General features: G+C 44.3%; 1 protein-coding gene across 3 annotated transcripts; it reads left to right on the top strand.

Annotated features, from left to right (window-relative positions):
* Positions 1 to 11: 11 nt before the first annotated feature.
* Positions 12 to 23,524, top strand: LOC108051961 (serine protease filzig). Of its 3 annotated transcripts, none has more exons than XM_044459732.1 (7): positions 12 to 807; positions 16,931 to 21,064; positions 21,447 to 21,633; positions 21,708 to 21,892; positions 22,171 to 22,286; positions 22,350 to 22,469; positions 22,696 to 23,524. In XM_044459732.1, the coding sequence occupies exons 1-7, from the start codon at positions 594 to 596 to the stop codon at positions 22,858 to 22,860; spliced, it is 5,121 nt and encodes a 1,706-aa protein (XP_044315667.1). In that variant the 5' UTR covers positions 12 to 593; the 3' UTR covers positions 22,861 to 23,524. The 3 variants fall into 3 exon arrangements, with proteins under 3 accessions (XP_044315667.1, XP_044315670.1, XP_044315668.1); XM_044459735.1 differs by having other exon boundaries at positions 21,390 to 21,633; XM_044459733.1 differs by lacking the exons at positions 21,447 to 21,633; positions 21,708 to 21,892; positions 22,171 to 22,286; positions 22,350 to 22,469; positions 22,696 to 23,524 and adding an exon at positions 21,241 to 21,291.
* The last annotated feature ends 313 nt before the right edge of the window (positions 23,525 to 23,837 follow it).

Below are 23,837 nucleotides of genomic sequence, written 5' to 3'. Positions count from 1 at the left end.
CAGACGCCGAATTAGAAATGTTTACCATTTAAGCGACGCCTAATAGAAATACTCTCACGTACCGCTCACGGCTCTCCCGAACGCGCTCTCCCGCGTTAAAGTGAAAGTTTTCCCCACAAAAGTGGCGAAGGTCCGTTATCTTGGCCGCCGTTCGGGCCAAGTCGCAATCAGACAGTCAGACACACGCGGAGCGTTCAGTCGACCGGACGCATGGTCGCTGATATAAGATATAAGATATAGATACCCGATAGCCGATAGCCGATGCCAGATACTATATGTGGTGCAGTGTGTTAGTGTTTTGGTGCGAGCAACTGTAAATTCGCAGGTGACCAAAGAAAGTGCGGTCGTCGCAATTAAATTGAATTGAAATCGGAATCGGAATCGTATCTACAATTACAGTTACAACTCAATTCGCGTTCGTCGCCTAAGTCTTTCGTTTAGCGCGCGCGCCGTTACAACACTATCTTTTCGCACTTACTTTGCCCGATTTTTGGTGGCGATTTCGAAACAAGCAGGGCGAATATCATAACGAGTCGCTGCCAGACGGTCTAGGCCAAGAACTCCCCGCAAGTGTCGTCCGGCCAGCAGCAAACATGTTTAAGTGGGTTACGCCGGCCTCAACGGCGATGTTGTCCCGCTGCTGCACAACAACAACAGCAGCAACGAGAACAGCAACAGCAACAACAACGACAACGACGAGAACAACAAAACCACAACTACTTTCCATCGCTTTAACAAGTTTAATAATAATAGTCGCATCATTTGTGCCGACAACAAGTGGATTTAGATCAATTGAAACGAATGGCGGTAAGTGACAGACCATTTAGCTCATTGACTTGCCCGAATGATTTGATGAAAGGCCGCACAAAGAAGAAAGTTTAGCACACAATAAAATGTAGAATTATGGCAAAGAAAATCAATTTGCCAAATTGCAAGCTCATGTCGCTGCAAATCGAATCGTGTCAGTGGCTTTTGCTGCCTCACTTTGGCTCACATACATATGTACATATGTATGTAGCCAAAGCCATCCCCTCCAATGGGGGCTTTCACTCAATGCCTTGGCCTGGCCAAGTTGACAATGCTCAAATGCTCATGGCAAAAAAAAAAATCTATGCCTTTGTGTCAATAAATGAATCAGAAAAACTTTGGCACAGAAAACTGCGGCTGTGGCTGGTGCTTCTCGAATGACTTTCCACACTCCACGCACTTGGCAATTATTTGGTTCGTTTTATGCTACATTACGGCCACAAAGCAGCCACAAAAGACCTCGAGATCTTGGGCAGACAGACTCGTCGACTTTCCTTGTGACAGTTTTTACGATTTTACGAGTGGTTAGTGCTGGCTTTCGGCCCGCAGCTCAGCATCCCATTGCCGTTAATTGTCGAGGTCATTTGGCTGATTTAAAAAGTGAAACAAATTTCTAGAGTACCTGGTTATTAGTACAGATCGGCACCAACTCGAGCCCATTCAATTCAGATTGAGCCCAAGTGCCAGCCAACAAAAGAGTCGAGGTGCAAAGTCAACAAAAAGCCAGACACAATCAAAAGGGGGAAAACAAACTATTTGTGATAATCGGCCCAGTATTATTTATTGCACCAAAAAAAAGACTCAGGTTCTTTGACATGTGAAATTTCACACACCGTTTTCATTTCTCTAACATCATTAAATTGGTGAAAACATTCATAAGTATGTTGTTAAGACTTTATGGCCTCTAGGGGAACCTTAATAAAGCTGAAAGCATATTCCCATCCAATCAATGCTTTTCTTCAAGTTCAGAGCTCTTATAAAGTGAATCTTTTATTTGTGCAGCTTACGCTGCAAAATCACCTGCAGCCCTTACAAGTCCTTCCGTAAACACTTTTAAAAACACCTTTTCTAAAAAATCAGAGGAGTCATCGAAGTTTGTTGTACCCATTGAAAATAAAATGGGCAAAGTTGAATTTAAAAAATGTAAGCTTAGACGGATGGCCTTTATGTGATTGTATTTTGATTGAAATAAACTTGTACTTATATTAAAGCATAAAACAAAACATCAAAAATTTAAAATTTCTCAAATCGAGCAATCAATATTTCTACAAAAATATTAAGAAAATAATATGGAAAACACAAAATCAAACAAAGGGGAAGTTTGGTTAACACTAATTTCCCTACAAAAATAATAAATGACATCGTTTTGAAATGTAATCTTAGCTTTGCAAGCCTTCAGTTAACCGATTAAAAGTCCCACAGTAATTATGTCTTCTTGGGATGCAATAGCTTTTCTTTAAGGTGTTTTCCCAACGCCAACCTTTGTTCTTTTGCTTGCCGTACCCTTTTCCGAAAGGTTTGGGAAAACCAAGGAAAAAACCAAAGAAGAGAAAATCAATACTTCCGTTTGCCAGCAATCGCAGAACTGTGCTGCGTCAGTGAGGTGGAAGTCGAGTCAAGCAAATGCCAATCATCGGACACATACACACCTGATCATTAGTATGAAACACGTAAAACAATTTTCAATTTCTATTCAAGCGTTGTTTGAACAGAAAGAAAACCAGGAAAGCAGTTCAGGAAAAACGCGTGCGAAATGAAAATGTCTTGGCCAGTAGCCGCAGTGCAATGCAATGCAGTGCAGAGCAGCCCGACAACAACCACACAGAATCTGATGGAAGCGTGTGCCAGTTTGCGGCTTTCTTGTCGCTGTCAGTCGTGGTTTTTAGCCATGGCCATGGCCATGGCCAAGACCGCCGCTGCACTTGTCGACGCTGCCTGCAGTTGACTTTGCGGTAATTTGAGACTCGGCCTGCGGGAAGGAAGCCGACTTGGAGTTGAAGGCAAAACCCCTGCTGTCGATGCTCGACAGCGATGTAATTTCAAGATCACGTTTTTACCGCTGCCCGATCATCGACTTGGTCAATTGTTGCTCCACATAGATCTCGGCATCTCAATCGCTCTCGGCCGACTGCCTGTCAGTTGGCTACTTAAAAATCAATTCATAACTCTTTTCTTCTCGTTTGGCTAATTGTCGTACCCGTTATACGCACACTCACTCGGCTTCAGATTCTCAGTTTATGCAAATTACAAATTCCATAACTCCACATATATTTTTCGTCGTTTCCCTCCCCGCCCGCCACATGCAATTAATGTGAAAGCGACATTTGACTTTCTTCTGGGCCGGCGAGAGGGCCAAAACCATTTTCCCACAGCCATTTTACACTTCATAAACTTAACGCAATCGCATTAAGACTGTGACAGATCATGAACATCGAGTACCGGGAGAGCATTTCACCTGGGCCAAGTATGGATTGCACTTCCTACCATTAAGCACCCGAGTGAAACTACAGTAGAACTTCAATAGCAAGAATTTATGACTCATAGAAACTAAAAATCTACTTTAAACTATATTTCAGATGTATTGAAAGAAATACATTTAGTTTGAAGCATAAGTCGAACATTAAATACAAAAAAAATTAAATAGAGAAGAACTTATTCCATTATTTTGGATTTATATACAAAATCAGCTAAAGAAAGGATCTAATAAAACTATTTAATACATTTTTCTTGAGATATGTATATACAAAATATAAAAAGTTGTTTAATATTTACGTATTTTAGTAGGTTGCCATTAATACCAGGACTGATAACTATCAGCCATAAATTAAATTTTTCCAGTTACAAAAAAAATCGTTTCGAGTTACAGATGTTTGACTGTATCGGAGCATGTGAATGGAGTTGAAACAGTAGCTACTCAATTGTAATGACTGTCTTGGCGTACTCGCACACATTTGTTGTCTGGTGGTTTATCTTTCAAGCTCATCGGCATTATTTCGAGTGCTACTGCCTTATATCGATGCCGAGCAGCTACAAATCATCGGGCTGTCAACACCGGCTCAAAGCGAAAGAGTGGTGTTATGGGATGCGCCCGTCTAACAGGAAATACACGGCAAACTTCGAATTTGTTTTGACATGTTTGGCGGTGAAAGTGAAATTCTCCGCTCTGCGCTGGCTTCCGCTGCATGACAACACACATTCTTCGGGGCATGGAAATGAACCAAACGCATTAAAAGTTTTGCCCGATCTCTGTGCATCCATAAAACCGAATTGAGATTCTGCGACTGTTTCCGCAGGCAATGTAAGATCATTGCTGGTGGGTATTGATGGTCGGTATTTAAATCGGAATCGGGGCTATTGCCAAAAATGATGTCATTTATTGCGGCCAAGCAACTTTCACTGCTTATTCACACAGCGATATTTTTTTTTACAACAGCTCATCGCATTTGATATGATTTTTTTCAACAAATTGGTTGGCAAAACGTTTTCATTTTGATTTATGTTCGCCGCAAATCTTTTGTCACCTGGAAAGCGTTCAATAAATTTCCCATTGTGCAAAATTTTCACCAAATTGAATGTTTTCCGGCCAGCCATTGTTCGGTTTAACAATCAGAGACCCAGAGCATCATGACCTGGCAGAAAGTGACCACCGAAAGAATAATAATGGTAATGAAAACAATACAAAGTCGTGCGCACATATGTAACAGTGGCAAACGGTGGCCGAAATGATACAAGCCGGGCCATCACCCAGAAAAGAGTTTCCTCTCCGTTCTTGCAAAACGCTGGTTGGCTTTACTAGAACCTGTTCCAGGTGAGTCGGGCTGAACTCAGACTCAGATGAGCTGGACTCGAGGTTGACACCGTGTGATTACCTTTCTTATTACGGGCAGCAAGGCGAGCCAACAGCGCTGCCCACGTGAGAAGTGCCAAAGTTATGCCATCAACAAATGTGTGGTGGTTACTCACAAAACTAAGCCATAAAGCAATTTGTATTTATGGTTTGTAGCTGCTAAACTGACCGCATTCGACCGCTTGGCTTAGCAAACTAAATGCCTGGCTTGTAATCTCAAAGCCAAACCGCAAAAACAAAAGGCTTACCGTTCTACACGTTAAGTGTATAGTCATTTCATTTCAATTAAATTTATTGATTTTTCGGAATATTAAACTCTGGACCAGCTCAGAAGATAAAAAATAAATAATACAGTAGTGTAAATAAATTTTGTTGATTAATCTGAACTAGTATTCAAAATAAAATATATTAAATAAAAATATTTTTTTTAATAAAAAAGTCTTTATAATAAACAGATCGTTTGCAACTAAAATTTTTTTGTGGCAGATAATTTTCAAAGTTAAGACAGTTTAATTTTGTTAATAATTTGTAAGTTAACACTGGCGCATCTCTAGTGAAGTTGGTCTTAAATTCTTTCTGGTTTGGCAAGTGGAAAATTACGGTTTCCATTAAATTGCATGCGTAAAATTCATACCTACACCTGTGGCCACGACACTAGTGGCAGTGCCTGTGTGTGCGAGCGGAGACAGACAGACAGCCTGGCACTTGCACATTCACTGTTATCTTACCGGTCTTTTTGGTCGCCCGTCGCCGCAATTTTATTTGGGTCACTGTTACAATTTGCACCATGGCCATTGGCCATTGGCCACTGGGAATGGGAATAGGAGTGGGAACAAGAGTGGGAATGGGAATGGGAATGGGAAGACACTGGAACTCAATCTCGGATGCTGTGCCCAATTCGCCACAGCGACACTCGAGCAGATCCGAGCAAATCGATGGAAATTGTAGACGCTCGAAGATCGGTGCGACTTTCAAATCCAATTTTATGTAATTCAAGGTGGCTCCCAAGCTTGGGAGTTCGCGTGCAAATCGGTTATAGCCGGGCCTAGTTATATAGCGCATGCCACAGTCCAATTCGCAGAGAGCGTAGTAGAGCATGCAGCGGGTTATGTTTATGCTGATGCTGATACCCATACCCATACCACAAATTCGTACCCATACCCAAACAATTCAATTACAATGCGATTAATGGGTAGGTTCGGTTGCGGATCGGCTGCCATATGGAGTGGGATGCGTGCCAGGCCCACCGACTTCGGAATCGGATAACCAAATATGCTGTTTAAGCCGAGAAAGGTCAAGACTCGGAAAGAAACTTTCCATTTCTCTCACGCAAAGCGGGAAATCTTCTTGCGTGATGACATCGCGGAACAGAGCGCTTGAGAAAGATATTTTTACCAACGCACAGCCGCACGTAAAGCCCATTAAAATTAATAAAAAGCCACTATAAAACCAAGGCAAAAACAAAAAGATAGCGCAAAACCTCTAGTAAACTGCACTCGGTTGGCACTCTCGCTTCCACAATCCAAAGTCATAATTAGTAGCCCAAATCAAGCGATTCATGAAATGTAAACAGTTTTTCTTCGCTTTTGTCTAGGAAAAGTGAAATTATCTTGCGGATGAATGAAAAGATTTTTTATGCTAATTCCATGAAAAGTGACACTGGTTATTTTTTTCTTTTCGTCACCATCGTACGTTGGTCATTAGATGGGGCCTTTCGGCAGCCAATAAATCGTTAGGGAATTTTTTCCTGTCGATAGTAAGAGTTTCTCTAATTAATTTCGCTAGGGGAAATGACGGGAGTTGAGAAAAAGTATCTTAAAATGTTTGTAATTACCGATTGATGTGTTCTCCCCAAAACAGTTGTTTTCTTAAACAGTAATTTTAGGCAGTCTTTTCTTATTTATAATATGTAGTGTGCTTTATGAAAATAAAAAGAGCTAATTGTATTATTCGCTAAGAAGCTTAAATCATATAATCTTGATGGTGATAAGGTTACTTGGTCAACATTGGCTTAAGGTTTAAGAACCTTTTTTCAAAGCTACTTTTCTGTTTTTTACGATATAAATGTTAAACATATTCCATTTGATAACCAGCTTAAATGAATACTTTGTGTTACTAACTGGCCAATCGAACTCTTCGATTTCACTTAACTGGTGTTAATATCATGTGCCATGTAGTCCAAGAATATTTAACACTTTCACAACGCAATTAGAGCAAGATTCGTGAAATGCAAAACTGGCCAAGATCCAAGATGCCCGATCCCACTGTGATCTGTAAGCGCGATACACGTGGAGTTGCATGTTGCGGCAAGAAAGTTTTGTTTTTTTTTTTTTTTAGCTTTTTAGCTTTTTGCAGTCTTGGGCTAATTGATCGATAATAATTTTCCATTTACCGTTAAAGCGCCTCGTTTGTTTACATTCTTCGGAGTCCGGCACGTCGAACGGTCGGAGATCGGGCATGAAAACAAGTTCTACGAAATCTCAGAGCAGCGCTGGCCAGCTCTCTTCTCCCGATCTCGCATCTTGGCCAGCATCATGCTCATGATTTAATTAATTTCCATTCCATGGCTGTGCGCATAAATTTCACTGCACGGACGGCAGCACAGCCGATAACTGTTCCGTTGGCCAAAAGGCAGTATATATGGTATATATATATGTAAGGTGGGTTATTAAGTCACCTCGGTTTTATTATTAATATTAGGTATAGATTATAAGTATATGGTGGAAAAATACAAGATAACTGCGTAGTTTCTCTATTCTGCTTATTCTGCCTCGTTTTTCTGCTTCCGTTCTGCTGCTGTCGTCTCCGCTGAATGCCTCCTGTTAATCTCCTGTTCTTCTGCTGTTCTGCTGTTGTTCTGCTGTTCTTCTGCTGTTCTGCTGCTGTTCTGCTGTTCTTCTGCTGTTCTGCTGCTGTTCTGCTGTTATTCTGCTGTTATTATTCTCTATTTCGCCTACACAGTCTTACATTCGGCCATTCCTGATTACTCATCTGTCCCGGATGACCAAGCATCCTCATTGTCCTTCACGTAACGCCACAACTTCATGTGATCACAGCTGGTGGAAGTGTTAGATGGACCTTCTACATCCGCTGCCTTCCGAACCTCATATCTGCCATTTTTCTTGACTCTTGTTATTTCATACGGTCCCAAATATTCTCCAGCGAGCTTTTTTCCTGCAACAAACTGTGTCCGGCGTATAGCGACTAAATCTCCAACTTGATAGTTGACCTCCGGTTTCCGCTTTTGGTCAAAGTGCTTCTTGTATGACTCCTGTGCACGTTGAATCTCAATCTTTGCATCTACTCTAAGTTGCTGCCGTTGCTCGTCAAAGCTTAAATACATCTCTTCCTCTAAAAGCTGAATAATACGATCAGTTGGCTTATTGTTCATCTTCACGCCAAACATTATCTCAAACGGTGACTTTTTCGTTGAAGCGTGTAAGTGGGAATTAACAGCTCTCTGCACCTCTGGTACTGCCTTAAACCACTTGGCTGGATCATCCGCCGAAATCTTAGAAATGATTGACAAGATCGTGCGATTTACCCTCTCGATTTGACCATTTCCACGGGGAACTCCGGTTGTGCTCCACACGTGCTCGATACTGTTTTTCTCCATGTGCTCTGCAAACAAGTTGGCAGTAAAAGCGGAGCCTCTGTCCGAAACCATCCGCACTGGGTTGCCAAAAATATCAGTCCACATCTCTATTTTCTTCAGCGTTTCCTCGCAGCTGGTAGTCTTTGTAGGGAAAAGCCATATAAACTTCGAAAATGAATCCACCATCGCAAATATGTACTTATATTGCTTCCCAGTGGCATCCATGGGGCCCAGATGATCAACGTGCAGCGTATGAAAAGGCTGATCACCTTTATCGATGCAGTTTAAAAATCCTTCTTTCTTGCCAAGCTTCTTGTTGTAAATGATGCATCTTACACAGTTGTTCACAACCTGCTGAACTTTTTGCTCCAAATGAGGAATCCAATAGGATTGTTGCACAGCATGAACTGTTTTTTGTAGCGCAAAATGACCCGCACTGTGGGCGTCAACAATAACTTCTTTTTCCATCGCTTTCGGGATTACGAGAAGATCATTGCCGTTCACCTCCTTATAGACCAGTCCCGCTTTCATCTTGTACCCCTCATATGGACAGCTGGCTAAAATTGCCGTAATTGCCTTCAGCATCTCATCTTTTCCTTGAGCTTTTTTGATGCGCGCAGTGATCTCCAACGACACAAGCATAACGCGGTCGGGATAGCGACTGAGACAGTCAACATGCTTTAATCGTTCTCCAGGGCGATGTTCCACTGCAAACTCGAAATCTTGCAGATAAACAATCCACTGCGTGACTGCTCTTGGTACATCTGTCTTCTGTAAAGTTTGCTTGAAAGCCGAGCAATCTGTTATCAACTTAAACGGCGATCCCAGCAGATAATGTCTGAATTTCTTTACCGCCAGATACACGGCTTTTGCTTCCAAGATGTAACTGTGCTGGCGAGACTCAGCTTCTGTTGTCTTCTTGCTCCAATACTGGATTGGGTGGAGTCTGCCATCGAACCACTGCATTAATACCGCGGCAAATCCGTCTTTTGATGCATCCGTATGTAACTCAGTTTTGGCCCCTCTGATATACAATTTCAAAACGGGTTCCTTAGTCAAGGCATCCTTCAGACTCTGGAACGCATTCATCTGAGGCTCAGCCATTTCAAAATGGACCTCTTTTCGCAGCAGGTCAGTCAACGGGCGTGCAATCTGCGAGTAATTCAGAACAAATTTTCTAAAAAACCCAGTCAGCCCCAGAAAAGCTTGAACTGCTCTGACATTCTTCGGCACCGAAAACTTGCTAACCGCAGCAGTTTTTTCTTGTCCAGGCCACAGGTTTCCGTCTTCAATATTGTGGCCCAAGAAGTAAATCTTCCTTTGCAAGAAGTGACATTTTCGCCACTTGATCTTCAGGCCAAACGCTCCTGCTCTTTTGAAAACGAGTGCCATCTTTTCCAAGCATTGCTCTGCAGTCTCGGCGTGAATTATTATATCATCCATGTACAAATCGAGGATATTTTTGTTCATCAGCTCCTGAAACACATGGTTTACATAGCGAATAAACACCGCTGGCGAGTTCCGAAATCCAAATGGCGTTCTATTGAATTCGTACAGTCCGGATTTGGTAATGAATGCAGTGAATTTCTTGCTTTCCTCCTCAATGGCAACGTGAAAGAAACCGTTCTCCAAATCCATCACCGTAAAATAACTCGCTTTCTGCAGCTTTTCGAGCACGTCGTCGATTACAGGGACGGGAAAGCAGTCTCTCAACACCATCGAGTTCAGCTTACGGAAATCAACGCAGATACGGCGTGTGCCATCCTTTTTGTTTACCAGCACCAGACGGCTGGCAAAGTTTGATGTAGATGGGCGTATAATTTCAGCAGCTAACCATTCGTCGATCTGCTTTTCGACATCCTTCTCTTCGGCAATTGCGAATCGACTCGGTGACTGACGAAATGGAACGATCTCGCCATCCGGAACAATTCGAAACTTGACTGGAACCTCTGCTACTGAATCCACCGCTTTGTAGTTCCTAATTAGCATCGATACCTCCTTTGCATACTGGGGGGAGCATCGATTTCATCATTTGCATTAATAATATTATAAATACTCATCTGGTTGGGTTCCTCCCCCAGCGGGGAAGAGAACTTGTATCCTTCTGCCGACAATGAAAAATTGAACTTCGAAACGAAATCAAATCCAAGCAGCGCGTCATACTCGATGTCTCCGTCCTCTACGACAACGAACTTGTGTGGCGTCATCTTCTCATCTACTGGTACCTCAGCCAAAAGGCATCCAACTGGGCACGTGGTCTTCTTTCCCAGTCCACGAAGCTTCGAAGCACATCTCTCCAAAATAATATTGGGTATTTTGTTAAAGATGAACTTTCTCAATATAGATACATCGGCTCCAGTATCCACTAAGCACTCCACTTCGACATCGTTGATAGTAATCTTCTTCATGCGACTTGCACTGCACACAACTTGGACACCAGCAGCTAACCCAGGGCAATCTCTAGACATGTGGCCCTCTTTATTGCACCTAAAGCATTTCGTGGCAACTTTGCAGTCCTTGCGGAGGTGATCAGCAGATCCACAATTGAAACAATGACTCTTTCTGTCGTTGAACTCGTGCTGCTTCTTCTGATTCGGCGTCCATTTTCCATCGTTCGGCTGAAACGGCTTATTTCCCTTTTCGCCGACGCGTTCAAACACCTCATACTGCTCCTGCAGCTCTTTAAAGGACTTGCAACTGTAGAGAGTGTATTTGAAGTCACTCCTTAAGTTTAAACCGTCCACGATGTAGCGGATTACAGAACGTGCATCTATACTGCCAAGAGCTGCAATCTTCCTCATCTGCAGAAGGTACTCGTGAAACGATTCCTGCTTACGTTTCTTGCGATCACGGAGCTGCTCATGAATATCCGCGCTGCACACATATTGACGACTAAATTCTGTCTGCAGCAACAAACGCATCTCTGTGTATTGATGTACGTAAGTAGAGTCCAAAAACAATTTTGCTGTGTTCGTCATTTTGGCACGTGCCTGTACATACATCTGCTTTATGTTCAGACCATAAGCTGCAGCATTTAGCTCGAAATTGTCAAACCAATTCTTGACCGGCATGGATTCTCCGTCAAACTCCGGAATGATTTTCGCGAAGCTTTCCGCCGTTATTGAGCAACCACTGATTTGCTCTTCTGCTCCCATCTTCATGGCCAGAAGCTGGACAAGCTCCTTCAGTGTTTTTGTATTCTCGTCGATTGAAGACACTTCGGTTGTTCCGGCTGCGGTATTTTGCCCCACACCTGCTTCGACCAGATTCTGCTCACTTTTTTCGGGTTCACTCATGCTGTGTTTTTTCTCTGCTGCGGCAACTGATCTTGTGTAATACGGCTGTCTCCTTTTCGCAATCGGAATTTTAGAATGTTCCTTCTTTATTGGCTTCTCCCTCATCTGCTTATTCCCTTTACGATCAAACTTCTCGGCGTCAGTTAAACTTTTTTGAGACTTCTCGGGACGACGTCACTTTTCACTTGCGATTTCCACGTTAGGACGAGCCCCCAAATGTAAGGTGGGTTATTAAGTCACCTCGGTTTTATTATTAATATTAGGTATAGATTATAAGTATATGGTGGAAAAATACAAGATAACTGCGTAGTTTCTCTATTCTGCTTATTCTGCCTCGTTTTTCTGCTTCCGTTCTGCTGCTGTCGTCTCCGCTGAATGCCTCCTGTTAATCTCCTGTTCTTCTGCTGTTCTGCTGCTGTTCTGCTGTTCTTCTGCTGTTCTGCTGCTGTTCTGCTGTTCTTCTGCTGTTCTGCTGCTGTTCTGCTGTTATTCTGCTGTTATTATTCTCTATTTCGCCTACACAGTCTTACATATATATACCAAGATATAAAGACACCACTGCCCCAAGGGCCAAGTGACACACTGCCACATGCAACAGACTCAGAATTCGGCTATTGGGCCAATTTTCTTGGATGATTAATGGTATTGCCACCAAGTTTTTTCCAACATTTTGTTGGAAAGACAAACTTGTTATCTCATTTTGCAGCTGCTTCCTCTGTTCGTATTTTTTCCGATCTTTTTTCCCCCCTTTTAATAAACACCGAAAAATGTTTTAAAGCGGCGCGAAATTATTCAGGCGTTTGACACACTTTCGTTCGGCGATTCAGGTGTGTGAGCTTTTTAGCCGGCTGGTTGTTGCTGGATATTGCTTTTGCTGTTCCTCAGGTGCGATTGCGATGCTGTAACCTATTTTGCATGCGTCGCCTGCGATTATGGCTATGCAACGCGCATTGACTCCAATTTCTCGATCCACCAATTAGGGTCAGAGGATTGGCGGATCATAATCAGTCACACGTTTCTTTATGGTTGAAAATGGCAGGTGAGGGGCTTCTCAATTCGGGGCGTGCCTAAGAATTCTCTGAATTTTTGATTCGGTGCACACGGAAGTGTTGGGTGTAAAAGGGTGTAATCTACACATATCATTTTCAACACGTTTCATATCACAGTAGGTCCTATCAAACAAAACTTAAACCAATAATAGTTGTACATAAATTTAAGATGATTGCTATCTAAAAATGTATTTCTTAGGTTTTAAGTTTTACAAATATGGATAGAGATTGTTTGAAATTTGCCCTAGGGTAAATAGTTAATAGTTAATGGGACAACAAATTATAACCTAATTTCAAGAAATAGGCAACTTGAACAAGATTGTTTGTCTTCATTAAAAAAGGTTGGAAGACGAGAACTGAAATAACTTCGGCAAGCCGAAGTTTTAATACATTAGCAGGTAAATCAAAAATGTATGGCAGCGTGCGATGCGTTATAAGCCCGAAAAAATCAACTCTAGTTTATCTTTTTTTATCAAAACTCTGAGAAAAAATGTTCAATTATTGGAATGTCATACCTCAATGAATTCGTTATTAAATTCCCAATCGATTACCATTCACAGAAAAAATTTCATTTTCAGCCAATTTTGGGCAAAAAACATGAACTAACCCCTTATAAAAAATGCAAAAATCGGTAAAAATATAAATTTTTCCAAATAAACCTGGAATTGATTGTTTAGATCCTCAGCTGCTCAAAACATTCATTCTTTAGTCTGTGGGTCGTATTACGGCTTAGTTAGAACAAAAAAGGCTTAAAAAGTTTTTATTTTACCAAATTATATTATCCTCTGCAAGGGTAAAAATAAATTAAAATGACCAGAAATAAAATGTACTGCTACTGTAAATTTGTTCTTATAAAATATGGCCCTGTAGTACTTAAAAAGAACTATCTTATTATTTGTGTATCATTCTTATGTCCCTAACAGCATTAAAGAAGTTGAGCAGGTATAGGGATTTACACCTTATATTTAGGAAATTTAGTATAAACAAGAGAGAACGCTATAGTCGGGTGCCCCGACTATCAGATACCCGTTACTCAGGTGAAGGGAGTGCGAGGGAGATGGAGATAGAAACTTTGATCACGCATAACTTTTTAACGAATGGTCCGATTTGAAAAATTTCTTCTACATTTCGATAGGTATTGATAAACACAATAAAACTGCATTTTTACTTTTCCGAAATATTTAAATTTTTAAAATCGTATATTAGCGATTGTGGGCGTTAAAGGGGGCGTGGCACCTTTTTGAAACAAACTTGCGCTGCGTAGGAACTCCTAAAATCTACATGCAAAATGCCAATCTTCTAGCTTTTATAGTTTCCGAGATCTCAGCGTTCATACGGACAGACAGACGGACAGACGGACAGACGGACAGACGGACAGACAGACGGACAGACGGACATGGCTAGATCGACTCGGCTAGTGATCCTGATCAAGAATATATATACTTTATAGGGTCGGAAACGCTTCCTTCTAGCTGTTACATACTTTTGCACGAATACAATATACCCTTTTACTCTACGAGTAACGGGTATAAAAATTAATTAATTATAACAGCAACAAAGAAACTTACTCACATTTTTTTTGCTAAAGCCTTAATTTCTTCTTAATACACCAAAAATGATCACAGATAAGCCGCACTGTGTCGGCGTGCTATAAAAACATACGTTTTTAGTGTAACTTTCAAAATGCATAATCATGTAGTACAAACATTCAATTTGCTCGGGCCAGATCAAATAAATTATGTTAAACTGCATAATTATCGCTGGCAGGTTGTGCTGCCTGCCATACTTCATTAAGTCAGCCCCAGGTTGGTAATTAATTCATTGACTCCGCCACCCGAGATTGAAGTCTGTTGGCTCTAAGAGCTCTGTTAGCTGGCGGTACTGTTACCGGTACTACCAATGGGTCTCTGTTAGGGCCCGTGGTTCTGTTAACTGACTCTTTCTACGGAAATAAAAGGCTTTGTTTTGGCCTAACTCCCGCCGCCTAGGGCGTTTTCTCACGTCTCTTCGCCGACTCTCTTTCGCTCCGTGTTTGCGCCCGCTTTTAACAATTTGCGGAAGAATACTTAAGAGCACTTAAGTGTCTAATCGTAAAAACGCAAAATGTCTGCAAATAATAAAGCTGCAAAAAACATTATTGTTATTTTATTAGTAGACGCCACGAAAAAAACGAAATCTCTTTGAGAGATGAATGGGCCGAGCGAAAACAGAGAAATAGAGAAAAGGGAATAACACTATCACTTTTACTCAATTATGTATGTATGAAGATATTTTGACTGCTATTCTAATGGAGGCTTTTGCACTACTTTTGCTTAATACACTTGACTCCGGAGTACTCCGATTTACTTTCACTGGCGCTACGTGTCCGGCATACTCTCAATCGGCTTGAGTCATGGTCATGATGATTGCCTCCATTTCGGGCTGGTCCGTTCCCTGCAATTTCGGTTTCGTTACCTTCTGATTTTCATTTAATTAGCAGCGAACTAATTGCCAGTAAGCCTCCGCCGAATCTAGTTCGCTGGCCGTGTTTGCACTGGGCTCTTATGCTCCAATTTCACGACCAAACATTGACACAGTCCCCGATGCGGATTGGGGTCACCACTCGCAAGTGGAGCATCCGCGAGGTGTTAATTTGTCAGCATAAACCCGTCAGAAGTCGGCAACCACTGCTTTCCCACTTCTGGTTTAATTGCTGCCAAAATCAATTTCGTTCCAAGTGTCAGGAGCTAAAAATAGTGGCGTCTACTTGTACACACATTAAATGGGTTTTTTTCGAGGACTTTGAACGCCATTGGATACTCTTTCATTAAAGTTTGCTCAAGGTTTTAAGGTTTTCGAAACTTTATTTTTAAGTTTTTATTTCTGTGTTCTTTTACAAAAATATATTAAATTTTGTAACTTTTTAGTCTCACTTCTATATTAATTACACGATTTTTTAGTTATTAAGCCTTGCTTTACTAACATTCTTTTTATTATTTTCCTAAGTGAAGCAATAACATTTATGTATTTATTACCAGCAGCTAAAAGTGCTACCAGATGATCGTTAAAAATAAGTGTTCCATTTTTTAAATACAACTAAAACATAAAGTGTTATATTAAATTTAACGATTATTGCATGTGCAGTAAAGTATTTAAGAACCGTACAATTTGTCAGTACCGTTAAATTGTAGTTAATAAACTTGAAGTGTAGTATAATAGAGCCATGTGGAAATTTAGTTTTATATTGGTATAGATAAATTATGAACACAATTTCGATGTATAAATATTATTTTTTTGTTATATAGGTTTTCAAATTTTCGTGGTTATACATTTAATTATGGGTATATTTTTAAACAGACTTTTAAGCCCCACGTTAGGCAGAGCAAACCTTTCTCCGTTTTTCCCAGCAAGCTCGTGGTTACTGTCGTCATTTGGCAAATGAGGTGGAAAACCACTCAAGTGCATTGCCCACACCTGGGCCGCAGATGAACTTTGACACGGCAAGTGGCTGCTATGTGAGTTGGCAGTTGGGCTACGCTACCAACCAGGGCCACTTTCACTTGCCAGTCTTCGAGTGGACTTTTCTGTGGGTTTATTCGGTTGACTGCCCACAGAACAGGGAAAATATTGCTGCTGTTAATTGAGTTTATAGACTTTATAGTTTATGTTTGTATAGCGGCTGCTGTTGATGTTTGCCCAAGGTTATTTGTGACAATTAGCATTGAAAAGAGCAATTATATAGATGGCATTTGTGCGGAATTGATGTATTCGTTCAAAGTTGTCACTTTCATTTAAGGAATTTCCCACATTTTCACTACCCCCTCCAGTTATAATCCAATCAACTACAGTTGAGCGAAAAGAGATGCCTGAATGGCATGTTAATTAAGCTTTGGCCACGGGGAATTTGACAGTTGGCTTTTAAATTATTGGCAAGCGAAATCTGTGCGAAAATCTAGGTAAACTGAAATCGAATCTTTGATTGGGCCAATCCGAAGTATGCAAATTTTGGGAAAATTGTAGTTTGTAGAGCTGACAAACACTACACAATGTGGCACATCATTTGGGAACTACACTCAGAGAACACCAAAAAAATACAAAATTAAAGCAGTCATTTTAGAAAAAACTACCATTAACATGAGTTAAGGCAATAAGTGGCTATATCTTTCTTCTTGGCTAAATTCTTTTGTTTCCTATGTATTTTAAAACACAATATTTTGCAAAATTTTCGGGACTTTTGTCTTAAGTTATTTAAATTAAAATGAATTTAACAAATACAAATTATACAAAAACCATATTTAAATAGAAAATTCACATCTAAAATGATTTTTTATTTATATCGTCTTATGTCTAATTACAGCTAACGGTCGCAAGCTATTTGGTGGCTACCGCATCACCCCGAAGCACTGCCGGGCCACCAAGACGCTGCCCAGTTCGGATCCGCGGGCCAATGGACCCACCATCTGCATGTTCAACCACGAGTGCGCCCAACGGGGCGGTGAGGTGGTGGGCGCCTGCATGGACGGTTTCCTCTTCGGAGCCTGCTGCCAGATTCCACCCACCCACGAGTTGGCCAGCACGTTGATCAACGAGGCCCAGAATGCCTACTTCCAGCAGCACCAGCAGCAGACGAAGCTCCAGCAGGCGGCAGCCCAATCCTCGTTCGAGAGCTACGGCGAACAGCAGCAGCAATCCCTGAGTGAGGAGCAGGTGGCCCAGCAGCCATCGCAGAGCATCTACGATCAGCAGAACCTGGACAAGGTGTACCAGCAGTTGGGCAGCAGCAGTAGCATCAGTCCACCCAGTGGTGCCTATGGGGTGGAGTCGCAGCAGCAGGAGGATCAGCCGGAGCCGGAGGCACCTGTTAGGGATGAGCCCGCGTACTCCAGCAGCAGCAGCGCTTCCACCGAAACCTCCACCCAGTCGCAGTACTCCTCGGCCAGTGTGGAGTTCGAACAGGAGCCTTCGCAGCAGGCCGACACCTCCAATGACCAGACCACCCAGAAGATCACCAAGCAACCCGTTCAACCCATCCAGCCACCCAACTTCCATGTGCACAAGCACTCCGTCACTATCAACTCACCCTCGTCGCCGCCCCAGAATGATGACTTTGTGATGCAAGTCCTCAGCACTTTGCCACCTGAGCATGCCGACGATCATCACATCGTCTTCACCACCGAGGTACCCATGAAGATTGCCAGCGTTTTGCAGGATCAAACGAGCTCCGAGTCCAACTCCTTCGAAGAGGTTTCCTCGACGCCAGCAGCCACCCAAAAACCTAAGACGAAACCCACTCAGAAAACTACTCAGAAAACCACTCAGAAACCAACTCCGAAACCGACTACACAGAAACCCAAGCCGAAACCCGTTCCTCAATTGGCAGAGAGCATGAAGCGACCCATCCAGCACCAGAAGCCGCAGCAGGTGGTGAAACCCAAGCCAAGTCCAAAACCGGAACAGACTGTGAACAACCATCACCACAACCATTTGATCCTGGATGGCGGAGAGTTCACGCACAGTGACATCACTCACCCCGGAGCAGATGCCGATCTCGTGGAGGATCTGCAGTTCTCGACAGGATATGGACCCCAGCCTGTGTACGCGGAACCACCAAAGCAGCAACAGGAACAGCAACCACAACAACATCCGGTGGAGCAGAGCTACATCTCCTCCAGCACAAGTGCCAAGCGTCCAACGACGGGTCAGAACAGTCCCACCACTATTTCCTCGATTACCACCCATGTGGACTCCATTGAGTCGATCATCCTGCAACTGAACAATACCAGCCATGGACCCAGTTACAATGTGGTGAGCCAGCAGACTCCCTCCTATGGATATCCTGGAGCAGGAGCAGTCCACACGGAGCCAGCCACACAGCCACCCACTTTCTACCAGGAAAACGAAGCGGAGAAGGTTCAGGAACAGGACACACAGTCGGATTACGGTTACACCACCACAGTCAACTACGAATCTTCGTATGACAAGGTTTCGGATGAGCAGGATGCCTCGGCAGCAGTCAGTCAGTCCGCTGAGATGCCCACTGCTCGTCCTGGTTACGGAGAGGATGTCTCCGCCGTCCTGGAAGATCACACCCTGCCGGCCAATGGGTACCACGATGCTGTGGCTCCAGTTGCTCCACAGACCTCCGAGTTCAACAAGATGCCCGTGATGGGCATTGCCTATCCAGTGGATATGTCCTACATGGAAGAGGAGGAGAACCTGCCGGCCACTGCAGCTGGTTATGGCCAGGCCATAAGCAGTGACTCCTACGAGGGCAGCACTGAATCCGCATACCAGAAGCTCTCCACCGTCCAAACGGAGGAGCCGCAGCCAGTGCCATCTTACGTGCGTCCCACCACCAATGCCAACAAGCAAAATCGCCCAGTGGCCTCCTACATTGGAATGGTGACCATGCAGCACTATAGCCCCCAAACCCAGTCCGGAAATGGTGACTATCAGGCCCAAGTTCCCGCCGAAGTGTCCGTCTCGTCGCACACCACCAAAGTCCAGGAGCAGGAAGAAGAGACCTCGAATGTGTATCAGCAATCGGAGACCACTTCCGGCTATGTATCCCCTCCAACTGCTGCTTCTCCGGTTCAACGGCCCCAATATGATACTATTTTAGAGGATTCTTCCTCGGAGCGACCCGTTTTGGTGACGGCCAGTCCCAGACCTCGACCCAAGCCCAGTACCAAGCGACCTGGCGTGAAGAGACCCATCAACGGAGAGAACACCAAGAAGAAGCCTCAACCGCAGCCAAGTACTAGTGCCTACAACCAGGAGAAGATCAGCGAGCACAGCACGAGGAAGCCTGTGTCCAGTGGATACGACAATGTGCCCGAATCCCCCATCACACACATTCAGATCAAGAAGCCAGCGGCTAATCATCACAAGGAGCAAGAGCAAACTGGCTACCCCAGACCATCCACTGGAGGATACGAACAGAAGCCAGTGGCTAATCATCACATGGAGCATGAGCAAACTAGCTACCCCAGACCAGCCAATGGAGGATACGAACAGACCACAGCAGCAGCTCCTGCGCCAGCTGCTCCGGCCCTCAACTACGACAAACCAGATGCCCCAGCCAGCCAATACGACCAGCCATCCGCTCCATCTGTCAGCTACGATCAGCTGGCGCCCATGCCATCGCACAACTACAACGAGGAGCACGTGGCCAGCTCGCCGGGAAGGAAACCCCCAACGGCCAAGCCCATTTCCACCAGCTATGTGACCGGACCTAGCACTCCACGTCCGCCAGCCACCGTTGACTACCACTACGACAATGTGCCGCCACTGTTCATGGCGGACGACAAGCTGGATGCCTTTATCCAGAGCACGGCGGAGAACATTGTGGGCTCCACGCCGGGCAACTATCAGCCGCCCTTGGTGGCGACCGCTTCGACGCCCATCTACGCCCAAAGACCCACCATCAGTGGTAGCTACGGCCATAAGAAACCCGGTTTCGTGCAGATCAATGGAACACCCAAACCTCCCAGGCCCACGGTTCTCATTACACCCAAGCCCACTGCCATTAATCTGGTGACCTACAGTTCGTTGAGTGACGATAGCAACAAGCTGGCCTCCAGCACGGGTGCCTATGTGACCGGAAGACCAGGAGTGCAGGGAGTGAGTTCCAACGACTTTGAGGACCCCGGATACTTTGGCAGCAGCCCGGTGCATGTGGCCTTCACGCAATCCACAACGGAGGCCATCTATGCAGTGCCCTCTGATGACAAGCCTGCGTTCCCTGGCTACTTCGGACCCACGCCCTCGTATCCCGCCTTCTCCGTTCCGGGCGAGAAAGTTGGCCAGAACGTGATGGAGGAAACCTACACGTCGCCCAACGACTTTGTCAATTTCCCGCCGGTGAGAAACCCCAATCTGAACATGTCTGCTGCCTCCAGTGCAGTGACCAGCGATCTGGACCTTTCCACGCCCGCCTTCGTGGAGGATGTGGTGCTGAAGGACAAGATGCACACGCTGGTCCATAAGTTGGTGGCCTCGCTGCAGGGCAACTTCGAGGCCCTGGCCGACATGATCGATGAGCCGGGAAGTAATAAGACGGCGGCCACCTACCAGGCCGGAGCAGGTGGAGCAGCCAAGCCCGTGAGGGTGGTAACTACGCGCAAGCCCGTGAGGATAGCCACCACAACCAGGCCGAAGGTCACCACCAAGAAACCCGTGACCCGCGTTACGACTAAGGCTCCCAACAAGAAGACCTCCGCCGTCAGCAGCACCACTCGCAAACCAGTGACACGTCGCACCACCGTGGCTGCCAAGGTGACCACCACCACCCGGAAACCGGCGACCAAGAAGCCAACCCGCCGGGTGAGCAGCACCGTGAAGACCACAACCGTGAGCTCGGCCAGGCCGGCGGACGATGAGATCGTGGACGAGGAGGACGAAGAGGACGTCAACCCCAATCCCAGCGACAACGAGATCGACCAGGGCGCCACGCTCAGCTCGTACGGCGGAGCCAATGGGCGGAAGATTCGTAAGTGTGGACTGAATGTAGCATGGACTAGCATGGACCCGAAACAACTGTCTTTCTCTCTCTATTTCTTGTTCTCTCACCTGCCCTTCACCTGTTCCTAACCCCTCACGCATTTAACCCAACGCTTCCTCAACCCTAATCCACCATTGCATTTTCGACTGATCCAAAAATTGTAGCGCGCCGCAAGCACAAGCGGCGAAACCAGAAATCCACTTAGACAATTCCCGAAAAAGAAAACCCCTCCTAGTTCTAGTGTCCCCCCACCCCCCACACTCCCTCTCCATGTAATTGTCCCATCAGTTCTATGCTTCCCACCAACTCTCGGACTCGACTTCTCGAACACTCCCCACTCCTAACCTCGCATTTCACTCCCCATCAACAGAGTGCGGTGTGCGGCCCCATGTCAAGTCCGGCCGCATCGTCGGCGGCAAGGGCTCCACCTTCGGCGCCTTCCCCTGGCAGGTCCTCGTGCGGGAGTCCACCTGGCTGGGCCTGTTCACCAAGAACAAGTGCGGCGGCGTCCTAATCACCAGCCGCTACGTCATCACCGCCGCCCATTGTCAGCCTGGGTAAGATATCCACTGTAATCACGGATTGAATCGTCCTTAACCAGGGATCTCTTTCTGATTTCCCTCCTCCGCAGCTTCCTCGCCTCGTTGGTGGCCGTGATGGGCGAATTCGACATCTCCGGCGATCTGGAGAGCAAGCGTTCTGTGACCAAGAATGTGAAGCGTGTCATCGTTCACCGGCAATACGATCCGGCCACCTTCGAAAACGATCTGGCCCTGCTGGAATTGGACAGTCCAGTGGCATTCGATACCCATATAGGTAAGTTTCAAGTTTTATAAAAAATGTATAAAGATATAAAAGTGTAGTACCCGAGCGGGAACTGCACTAAGTTAGGTTTTTCATCGTGTTAAAATTTAAACCCTATATACGTAAGTTTTTTAAGTGTCAAGCTTTAAGTTGATATACACATTTAGAATAACATCCTGTTAAAATGGAAACTTTACGCGTTTAGTTCCTTTTAAATTGTGTTCCATACTATCTTCAATTATTGGCTTTAACAATTGCTAATTTGAGTATTTCCTTTTCCTCCTCTGCAGTGCCCATTTGCATGCCTAATGACGTTGCGGACTTCACTGGACGCATGGCCACCGTGACTGGTTGGGGACGCCTCAAGTATGGCGGCGGAGTGCCATCCGTTTTACAGGAGGTTCAGGTAAGCACTCCCTCCTCACAATCTGCTTTGAAAAACGACTGACCCGGGGATAACTTAAATTAGGTGCCGATTATCGAGAACAGCGTGTGCCAGGAGATGTTCCACACTGCTGGCCACAACAAGAAGATTCTCACCTCCTTCCTGTGTGCCGGTTATGCCAATGGCCAAAAGGACTCCTGCGAGGTGAGTTCGGGGATTAATACAGAACACCATGACAAGATTAAATGATACTAAAAAGGCAGCCTATGTATTAGCAAAGCTCTAAAGTGGTTTTCTAATACATCTTTATAGGAACTTTTTATAATCATTGTAATTTCCTTTTAAAATGTAAAAGTAATTTGTAGTCTATATTTATTCTGAAACTTTTCTGGTGCACAACTGACCCCAATCGTTTACATTTTTCCGACAGGGCGACAGTGGTGGTCCGCTGGTGCTGCAGCGTCCCGATGGACGCTACGAGTTGGCCGGAACCGTGTCCCACGGCATCAAGTGTGCGGCGCCGTATCTGCCCGGCGTCTACATGCGCACCACCTTCTACAAGCCCTGGCTGCGCAGCATAACGGGAGTGAAGTAAGGTGTCGCCTCCACAGCCTCCACCGCCTCCGTGGTTCCCATGTGCCCGAGATGGCCAAGAAGCCGCTGGGGAAGGAGCAACAAGTGTAAATAGAACGTAGAGTTTTAAGAGTCGTGGACAGAAGCGTGAGAAGAAGAGTTGACTCAACTTTTTTGCAACGTCGCATTTTTCGAATCCTTCCCTCAAACCCTCCTCCATGCTACCATCATTTCATTAGCTTAATTGAAAATCAACTGCAGCAAACTTTGAACGAAATTCTGAGTTTTCGATATTTTGTTTGAGCAGGCTGCAGGTTCCGTTTTTTGAGTACGCGTGCCTAACACTTGTAGAGTCTGAATGAGAATTACGCTAATTGCAAGCCGTATGCTTAAGAAATATTTATTCTAGTTTTAAGCCTATTTATTTGACTATTTATTTATTTATGTGACGAAACGAAACGAAACGAAACGATTTGTGCGTTTGATTCAACTAAAAAAAATTGTTATTTTCATAGGCAAATTGTTGTTATGTTCAAATGAAAGCGAGAGCAAATGTTTTTAGTTCAATTGAATTTACTAATTTATCGATTTATATCATTAATTTTTTTATCTAATTACGTTTTATGTTAATTGTTAAGCGAATAAACCAATCGAAAAGAGATCGAAATAAACGACATAAATATTAATAGAAATAATACAAGTATTTTTATTTCCATTTGAGAATTGAAAAACTAAACAAAGGTAAACTTTTTGCAGCAGTCGGCCAGCAGAGTAAGTTTTATGTTCCCATTTTAGCATTAAAGTGTGCACATTTTACGACGCTTCCACTCAGTTCCACAGATATCAAACAAAACCAATGGAATTCTAGATATATTCTGACGCGGTAGCCTTGATGCAATTTCCGCCCCACGAAGCGCACTTTATTTCTTTCTGAAAATTACTACAGCACTCAGCCCACTCCTTTCCCCGCTCTCGGAATATTCTGTGTGGCAGGGCCAG

Source organism: Drosophila rhopaloa, unplaced genomic scaffold (assembly GCF_018152115.1).
Source record: "Drosophila rhopaloa isolate 14029-0021.01 unplaced genomic scaffold, ASM1815211v1 contig_115, whole genome shotgun sequence".
NCBI lineage: Eukaryota > Metazoa > Arthropoda > Insecta > Diptera > Drosophilidae > Drosophila > Drosophila rhopaloa.
The sequence above is the reverse complement of the archived record's forward strand: the minus strand, read 5'-3'. Positions and strand labels throughout refer to the sequence as shown.

Excerpts from the sequence above, each read along its gene's own strand:
- LOC108051961 (XM_044459735.1), top strand. The coding sequence starts at position 594 with ATGTTTAAGTGGGTTACGCCGGCCTCAACGGCGATGTTGTCCCGCTGC. Across the intron at positions 808-16,930 it reads ATCAATTGAAACGAATGGCG|CTAACGGTCGCAAGCTATTT; the intron begins GTAAGTGACAGA and ends GTCTAATTACAG. Across the intron at positions 22,287-22,349 it reads CCGTTTTACAGGAGGTTCAG|GTGCCGATTATCGAGAACAG; the intron begins GTAAGCACTCCC and ends AACTTAAATTAG.